The sequence below is a fragment of the Antedon mediterranea genome, chromosome 2 (assembly GCF_964355755.1).
Source record: "Antedon mediterranea chromosome 2, ecAntMedi1.1, whole genome shotgun sequence".
In the NCBI taxonomy this organism is placed as follows: Eukaryota; Metazoa; Echinodermata; class Crinoidea; order Comatulida; family Antedonidae; genus Antedon; species Antedon mediterranea.
In genome coordinates, this window is record NC_092671.1 from 38,807,429 (window position 1) to 38,816,473 (window position 9,045).

Genomic DNA, 9,045 nt, shown 5'->3' on the forward strand with positions numbered 1-9,045 from the left:
TTATTTAATTATACAAAATAAACAGCTCCCTAAAACTTCCTGAACAATAATCGCCCCAGAGCATTTATCGAATAAATACGGTATTTAAAAAAGAAAATTTTAAGGTTAATTTAAATTTATATGAATTGGGTATATTTAATTCCACTTACTTGGTTCAAATGTTTTTTCTACTTTACATAAAAGATAAATGTTTTATAAATACAGTGTATTAAATTAAATCTATTTTACTGTGCAATGCAAATGTCTGGTAGAGAGCCAACAATTTGTTAGCTAAAACAGACGCCTTTTAAGTTTAATAAATGTAAATTATTTTTTTAAAGAATATTTATACAAAAACTATATTTGCATGGCTAGGACGTCTTCGGTGTATTTTTGTATTCAGGGATAATTCCATATTTGGGATATTTTTTTTGTCATTTGATTGAAATTGAAGAAAGTACTTAATAAGTTGGTCCAGTATGTGTAAATAATTTTATTATCAAAAGTAAACAAAATCTACTACTAGTACTAAACACCTATATTACATTTGATTTATTTGGGTGAACACCGATATCGAAAATAAAGAACATGCAAAAAAGTTTTTTTAAGTTATGTTCTTTTATTTTTTGTTAAAATAATTAATCTTAATTCATATTTCTTATAGCTTATTTAATAATAACTTGGATATTTCACTAATAATCTTTGGATGTGTCACGCATTGTAAAATCGTCTTTACATCGACATTCTGTTCGTTATTATGTCCAGCAATGTCCATTACTTCCTGCTTGATGTCTTTGGACATTTGACGTGGCACAATTTCTGCAATTACGCCGATCTCTCTGAAAAAATTCATACAATGTTTATTACTGGAGGCAGTATATCTTTTTGTCTTTACCTCCGAAACATCGCCTTCATCACTATGGATCAGTTTTCTTTTACGATGGCATTTTGCAGATTGGTCATCTTCTAATGACCGTCCAACAGCAGGGTTGTCCATTGCATGACATCTTTGAGAGTAGCCAACATCTGTATTTTCAGAATCTTCATGTAATATCCTTTTTACCTTTGTCTTCTTAATATTGTTCATTATTTCGTTTATGTATTCCAAGTTGACATCCATTGAAACAATACTCTAGACAATGGAAAAACAAATTGTATTATTGAAGTGGAATGGAGTTGTGGCTTGGTGGTTATGATGCTTGGCTGCCAATTCATGGGTTCAAGTCCTGTCATGTCAGGATTTTTTCTAATGACGATTTACAACTCCACTTCCATAGACTTGTAATAAGACTTTGTTTATGTACAGCATCTTGTGTATATGTTTGTCTTGTGAACAGGATTGCCACCTTTAAGAAGGATAGTGAATGAATTCGTTTATGGTTATCCTTGGCAATTTGTATAAATATATAACAAATAAACAAACGTATTATAAAATTGAATGCAAACTAAATATAAAAACAGAATTTGCATGTGCTATAAACAGCCATTTTGAATCATGCTGGAAGACATGGTATTCAGTTTTCATCTATAGTGAAATGTAAATTAAGAACATTGGCATTTGTTGCATATTTTTTGCCCATTATATATACACAAAACAAAAACACTCAAAACATGTCTTTTTAATCAAAACATATTTACAATTACAATATTTACGACGTTATATTTTACTACCTCTGTGGGATTAAGCCAGTCTCCACTTTCTTGATCATTTTTTTCATAAAACCTGCTAAACACTGCCCTCGTGATGGCTTCTTGTAAACGACATTCATCGTCAACAGGCTTTAAAAAAAATATTCAGAAACACAATTTACAAAAGTGATTAATAGTGAAAATAATAAACCAAATATTGTTACTTACTAAGTTCATCCAGCAGTTGACACTAACACTCGTTTCTAAGGACTCTACGTAATGCCACCAATGGTGCGGGACAACCAGGATGTCACCCGGCTGAAGCGTCACGATATACGGTGTCGCTGACTGGAATAACGAGTGTTTCACAAGGTCAGGGTTCATGATGTTGACTTCGCTAAAAACACTTGATTCTTCATACGGTATCCGTGTTGGGTATAGGAACTCGGTTTGATCCGGTGAGAACAGATACCATTTCTTTCTAGATAAAAAAAATTGAAAAAATGTACAATGTACACCTGTATTATGTAAATATGTGGTATTACAGAAAACTGACTAGTGTTATTTGTTGTACTCCTTTTTGTTATGTGCATTGTTTTGATGAGATGAATAAAGAGATTGATTGATTACATGAAGATTTAAGGAATTGTGATTCGTAGACGGCAATTTTGTTAACGCACTTTCCAACTACTTGCAGCACCAAGTTGCAACCATACGAATCGTAATGACATGGTGTGTTGGCGCCCTCACTACCGATCCAGAGGGTGCTATCATAACCATCACGACCCTCAAATCCAAGAGTTGACCAACAAACCTCCTGTAAAGTAGAATATTTAAAAAGTAAACACTTTTTATTTGGAACAAATTTTGAGAATTAGGTACAATACCAATGATTTACAATTGTCTATACCATTTACAATCAACAAGCATATTAGTACTAGGCCTTTATAGTTCAATTATTTTTAGATTATTTAACTATTATTTAGTTTTACTTTCAAAATATCTTGGTTTTCTGAAAACATCTCAGCCATATACTTATAATCAGCATAACACCAGTAGATCTCTGGGTTGTATTTCATCAGTGGATTGTCATCCCGCGATGTTTTGTTTGTTTGGTTTTGAGAGGACGATGGTGCTGATGCAGCACTTTCAGTCGATTCGCACCATTCCATCAAGTTTGTCATGGTTGCCATTTCATATACGCATTCACCTTCCCATTGTGCTGTAAGAAGAACAAGAACATAAATTGGTTAAAATTAAACAGGAAATGCGCAACATGTTCAACGAGTACACCGACTTTAAAAAATTTGAGAGAACCAGACTCGAGTCATACCAAATATCTGCAAATTCGTTATGTGTTGATACTGTTAGTGCACCCATTTGCCTTAACTGCTATCTCTGTTATTTGGTGGAGAGATACCTTTTTAGTTTTTTAAATCAAATAAAAGTGAAACTCCCTTAATTGGGTCCCCTGTGATTGTGAATATAAATTATAGATAGATATAGTGTCACTCTCAGTTTTAGTACCTTTATCTTTGTACCCTATTCTAATTTTGATCAACTTTTCTTTTAAAGACTCGCAAAACTTATGTAATCCCCATTTTGAGCAGGGCCAGTTTTTGGCACAGTCTTTTAAAACTACCGGGCTTTCTACATTCTCCTCAAGAAGAAATTTTGCAACACATCTCAACCTTGTAACTTCTTCCTCCACTTCCATGTTTTGTCTACGTTTTTGTTGACAATCTCGTTTTGTTGAGCGCCCTCAAGCAATCCTGGGAATTTTTTAGAGGGCGCTTTTTTGGTCTGTCGATCGAAAAACTGGCCTAAAAAATTGTTCTTAAAAAATTGCATTAGTTTAGCGTTTATAATGTCTACCCCAAATATTATTCATTTACCAAGTGATGAAGATTTAGATGTTCCAGTTGTGCCATTAACGTCGTCCGCTTTAAAAGCAGGAGCTCACCATTATGCTCGCTATTGTGACAAACAAAATAAGGTAGGCTAGGGCTCACTCAAACTCACCGTGCCGTGGTGGTGTGACTCGACCGGCCTGAATCCGGCCTAGGCTTGGCTAGTAGGTAGAGCAGCCTAGGCTGTGAGGGTTAGACCTACAAGTCTGAAAAATAAGAGGCTAGTAACCCTCTAGCTAGATCAGGTTAGGTAGAGGCCAGTAGGCCTGTCACGATAAATATGGTCCGGGGCCAAAATCGGTCCGGCCGGACCAGTTTTGGCTCTAAAATTGTGGCCAAAAGCAGTCCGCCACTGCCAAAATCGGCCGGGCTTTTCTTCTGTCGATTTTAATTGAATTACTAGGCCTATGATGCTGTTGTTTATGGCTAGAAAAATATCCCATGATATATATTAGTAAGTTATCTTGTCGGATAAATACTATAGTATAAAATAAATGTATTTTATCTAAAAACATGACTTAGGTGTTCACTCATATTTCGGCCTGCCACACACTCACACGAACGGGTATGAGACGCTGATATTGCCAGCTAGATTTTATTTATGATTGAGGCCTTTTTCCTTCTTCAGCCTAATCAATATTGGATAATTGTTTTATAATAATTGTATTGAATTGATATATTGATTGATTAACCATAAATAATTAATAAATTAAATTGTTTTTAACATCATGGGGAAACGAAGATGTTAAAAAAGAACAAAATGGATTAAAAACAGGCAGAGATACATATTGTATACAAGAAGCCTAACAATTAGTACTAATTATTGATGAGTTACTACTAATAATGATAATAAAAAAAACAGGCTTAATTTATAATAATAAAATAACAAATAAAACCCCGTAGTTTTCAATATAATGACTAATCATGGCCTTTTTTTAATATACATTATGACTCATTTTGCGCACCATATATTTGTAAGACCGGACCATATTTGGCGGCCAAAAACAGTCCTACTGCCCGGACAGATTTTATCCAGGTCGGACCAATTTTGGCCGCCGGACAGGTTTTGGCAGCCATAAATGGTCCCCCGGACTGATTTTGGTGTGACAGGCCCAAGTAAGGCCCTCCCCTGAGTTAGTCCATTATTTTATTGTTTATTTATAATAGCCTGTCTACTAGGCTAGGCCTTTATATAGGCCTAGGTTTATTTTATAGCCTAGAATAGGTAAATTGATAAATTTATAATTATTTTAGTTTATATCATCTATAAATAAAGTATAATAAATATAATAATAATAATAAATAGACCATGCATGGCATGCCGATAGAAAAATCACACAATGCATCCTCCATGTTTTTACAATTTTTGTTTCAGGAGTTCAAATTATGTAAAGCAGAAGAAATGGATCCCCGCAAATGCTTGAATGAAGGCAAGGATGTGACAGTGTGCGCTTTTGACTTCTTCCAACAGTTAAGGAAACATTGCAATGATTCGTTCACAGAATACTGGACGTGTCTTGACTACAGACAACAAAAACTTTACAAGTATGTTGAACTTTAATTTTGCTGCTTGAATATCTAGGCCTATATCTTTTTTTCAAGATTATTATAGGCTTAATTATAATGTATATATAATTTATTAATAATAATATTTTCTTCTTTATTAATACAATATTTGATCATTTACTAATAATAATGTCATTTGCTGTTTCTTTCAGATGTCGTCAAAAGCAAGCTGAGTTTGATAAATGTGTATTAGATGAACTTGGCTGGATTCGACCTAAGCTTGGGGAAATAAACACGGTTAGTTTGTGCTACATTTGTAAATGTTTTCACTTCAGTAAACATTCGCATGAATATACGGGTTATGTGAAATGGTTAATCTGTACGAGTTGACTAATTCTAATTTATATTTACGCTGTTTTATAGGTAACAGTTCACAAGACCGATCGTCCACTGCCTGTCCGTACGTTACGGCCAAAACCAGAACCCACCCCTGAAATTGAGATACCAGATAACCTACCTCCTTCAAAGCTTGGCTCCAAGTTTTTCTTCTTTTGGTAGAGTTCTTGAAACTAATCCATTTGAATAGAACTTTATATTAGAAGTAAGCCGATGTTTATTAAAAAAAGCAGAGGAAATGTTACTGCAGTGATGGAATGTTACTGCAGTGATCGAAAAAGTGTTTTCCAGAATAATAGATGATTTATTAAATGAAATATTTCAACAACTTAATTATAGAATTGGATTTTTGAACATCAAATAAAACAAAATGTTTGTGTGCAGGAGAGAATGTAAAATGTATTACAGAAGAACTATTGCATACTTTATTCAACTTACCTAACTATTGTGCCAATTGCCCTAAACAATCATATTGAATGATTTAACAGTAATAAAGTGAGTTAAGTTGATGAAATGTTTGATTATTGTATTCCTTGGGGTTTTTTTCCAATGAGAATACAGTACATACAACAATAACAATTATGTTTCTGCACTAAAGAAATTTACAATTTTCTCGGCTGTTTCTGATGCTAGACTTGTATGATCCAGCAGTTGTTGTTTTGTAGCATTCACAATGTTTAAAAGACTACCGCAACCTTGCTGTAGAACAAAGCACTGTGAGCAGACAGTTAAGAACAAATACATAATATGTGTTTACTCTATACTATTTTAATGTTTTATGTTCCGCTCAATCTGCCGGCTCTTTATTATGTATGGAATATACGTACATCAGTTGTACATAGAAGAAAAAATACGATTGCTGTACGTATAACTAGGCGCTAAAAAAGGATATGATGATCCGTGAGACCAATGGCCGAGAGGCTTCTCAATATCATTGCATCATCTACGTGTCTCGTAGCAAGCGTATCTAACCTCTGTTTAAAAATTCCTGATGCATGCTTTCCTTTGGCCTGCAAGAATGCCATTGTTTGCCTTTTTAATAACATTTTAAGTTACACTCTTTCTTGTTGAAGAGAGGTGTACTAATAAAGTAATACTTACTAAACCTGGCTGTATGCTAACTAACCTTTGCAATCATGGCCATTATTTTAGCTGTTTCACTATCACTATGTGAGGGTAGTATCTTCATCTTACTAGCAAAAACACTGGAAAGACAAAGTTCAAATATTTTTCAAGAAATCGCGAAATGCAATATATGTGCATATGATATGTTATAAATAACTGGTTACAAACACTCTATAAGATGATGATAACGCAATATATGCGCATATATTGCAATATTATCACATGATAATTGCATTTTAAAAAGTGGATATTTTGGCCATTTAAAAAAAAAATTCCTGTACTATATAGCAAGGGATTTTTTTTCGGAAAATGGCCAAATTTCGACCTTTTTATTTTTCGACATAAATGGTTACTATACGTCTATAAGATGATTATAACGCAATATATGCGCATATATAGCAATATTATTGCATAATAACACTATTTTAAAAAGTGCTTATTTTGCCAATTTTTTGAAAAAATCCCTGTACTATTAGTAAGGGATTTTTTTGGAAAATGGCCAAATTTCAACCTTTTTATTTTTCGACAAAAATGGTTACTATACGTCTATAAGATGATTATAACGCAATATATGCGCATATATAGCAATATTATTGCATAATAACACTATTTTAAAAAGTAGATATTTTGGCCATTTTCGAACAAAATCCCTGTACTATAGTACAGGGATTTTTTCCAAAAATGACCAAATTTCGACCATTTTATTTTTCGAAATAAATAGTTGCAAACACTCTATAAGATGACGATAACGCAATATTATTATTATTATATTATATATGCACATATATTGCAATATTATCGCATAAGTGGATTTTTTTTATATTACAGGGGTAATTAGTGGTTGTGCACATTACTATACCTTTAAACTTACCTGTTTTGTAAGGCAAACATGATAGACAATTCCCTCTGTTCATGCAGAGCAGATGACAGAATTAAGTAGCAGTTCTGATGACCACTTTGTAATTGCTTCAGCCTGTTAACAAAAACAAAACAAATATTAGTTCCAGCTCTTATCTCTTCAACGCATTGCCATATGATTGAGCAAATGCAACATCTGTGAAAGTTTTTGAAGCAAAAGTATTGATCAAATAAGGACTTTAATACCATTCTGGGCTACAAGGCATAATTCTGACTGTGGGTCACAAGAGGCAAATTAGCCTATGTAATATATACCCACACCCAACAAGCTTTTCCCTGCCCTTCCTCTGTTGATCTCCAGTCTCCAGTGTTCCGGCTCTGTTCAAGCCACTGGGTTGTCAAAGGCCACAGCCATGATATCAGTAGGTCAAAGGTCATGTCACCAACTTACACCAGTAATTAACTAAACCTGAATGGGTCTTTATGTTTAACTAATTTTCATTTGTGTAAAAGGTGTTATTGCTCTTGATTGCAGATTGCACACATTTATTTTCTCCGCTAAACAAAATCTCACCTGCCAATCATCTGAAGTAAAAGGTCAACCTGTTGACCTGAATTAGGCTGTTGAGTGATAGTGCTGGCATCATCAGCTCTTATAAGTAAAAATGTGACAGTTGAAAGTGGAAAGATGCAAGTATCCTTGGGTGTACTTTCTGAAACTTCAAATAAGAAATTCAATGTTGGTAAAATAATTTACCAACACAATCAACTCTCTATTATTTCTTACCATTAAAAACACCAATTAACCAGACATATAGCATAGGCAGCCCAAGCAAGGGAAAGCCTCCTCCTCTCTAACCATGTCCTAAACTAAGGCCTAACAGATACAAATGGTCAATAAATGCCTTTCATCATCATTCCAATATGGCTAGTTAGTTGTACTAGGTAGTGTTTAGGCCTAGGCTAGCCTATAAAAGATCATAAGTAGGGACTCATTTTATCCGCTAGGCTACATACAGTAGGGCCTAAACTCTCTAGAAGTAGGCCTAGCCCTAGGTAGGCTAGAGGCTAGGCCTAGGCCTAGTACATCATTAGAGTTATTCTAGTATAGTAGACCTAGCCTAGCCTATTCATTCTATTTACTTACGTCTCACTTTATACTGTTTTTGTAAACACCTAAAGATATCACAGTCAGCTAGGCTAGTATTGATAATAACAGGGTCAATGCTATGTTTTGCCATTTGTTGTAAATTTGTTCTATGCTAGGCCTAGCCTAGGTAGGTTTGTATGAGGAGAGGTTTGAAGGCCAGCTCGTTAGTAGGCCAGCTAGCTGTGGCAGTCCGACCGTTTCACGTGGTACCATTACTCTGATTGGTTAAAATAGTTAGACCTACGGTGTCATTTGATTGGTTAGAATTTTGGGCCTCTCTGATTGGTCAAATGTTAGAAAAGAAGGCGGAGTTAAAAAAATGAAAAACTATTTAGTGACTTTGACGTTATTTCAATTAAAGGTAATACCAATGATTTATCATAATTTAAATCAGCATTTTACAATTGAATTTCCACCTAATATTTATTCATACTATATATACATAATATATTTTATTTGTTTCTAAAATAAAATCAATTTTGTATATTCGTG

The 9,045-nt window shown here is 34.0% G+C and overlaps 3 protein-coding genes across 5 annotated transcripts; 1 reads left to right on the forward strand and 2 right to left on the reverse strand.

The window, feature by feature from the left end:
* Positions 1 to 562: 562 nt before the first annotated feature.
* LOC140041037 (HSPB1-associated protein 1-like) lies at positions 563 to 3,360 on the reverse strand. 3 transcript variants are annotated; one of them, XM_072087399.1, is made up of 6 exons: positions 3,136 to 3,360; positions 2,601 to 2,830; positions 2,289 to 2,425; positions 1,837 to 2,089; positions 1,651 to 1,758; positions 563 to 1,111 (listed from the first exon to the last, which is right to left on the reverse strand). In XM_072087399.1, exons 1-6 carry the CDS (start codon positions 3,323 to 3,325, stop codon positions 638 to 640), a joined length of 1,392 nt encoding a protein of 463 aa, XP_071943500.1. In that variant the 5' UTR covers positions 3,326 to 3,360; the 3' UTR covers positions 563 to 637. The 3 variants fall into 3 exon arrangements, with proteins under 3 accessions (XP_071943500.1, XP_071943501.1, XP_071943502.1); XM_072087400.1 differs by having other exon boundaries at positions 3,251 to 3,314; XM_072087401.1 differs by having other exon boundaries at positions 1,086 to 1,325.
* Positions 3,361 to 3,405: 45 nt separating this feature from the next.
* On the forward strand, positions 3,406 to 5,961 carry LOC140041039 (NADH dehydrogenase [ubiquinone] 1 alpha subcomplex subunit 8-like). The gene is made up of 4 exons (XM_072087403.1): positions 3,406 to 3,604; positions 4,894 to 5,063; positions 5,237 to 5,321; positions 5,448 to 5,961. Exons 1-4 carry the CDS (start codon positions 3,476 to 3,478, stop codon positions 5,580 to 5,582), a joined length of 519 nt encoding a protein of 172 aa, XP_071943504.1. The 5' UTR covers positions 3,406 to 3,475; the 3' UTR covers positions 5,583 to 5,961.
* On the reverse strand, positions 5,644 to 8,751 carry LOC140041038 (protein SPO16 homolog). The gene is made up of 6 exons (XM_072087402.1): positions 8,551 to 8,751; positions 7,978 to 8,122; positions 7,417 to 7,518; positions 6,547 to 6,625; positions 6,312 to 6,430; positions 5,644 to 6,135 (listed from the first exon to the last, which is right to left on the reverse strand). The coding sequence occupies exons 1-6, from the start codon at positions 8,642 to 8,644 to the stop codon at positions 6,000 to 6,002; spliced, it is 675 nt and encodes a 224-aa protein (XP_071943503.1). The 5' UTR covers positions 8,645 to 8,751; the 3' UTR covers positions 5,644 to 5,999.
* Between the last annotated feature and the right edge of the window lie 294 nt (positions 8,752 to 9,045).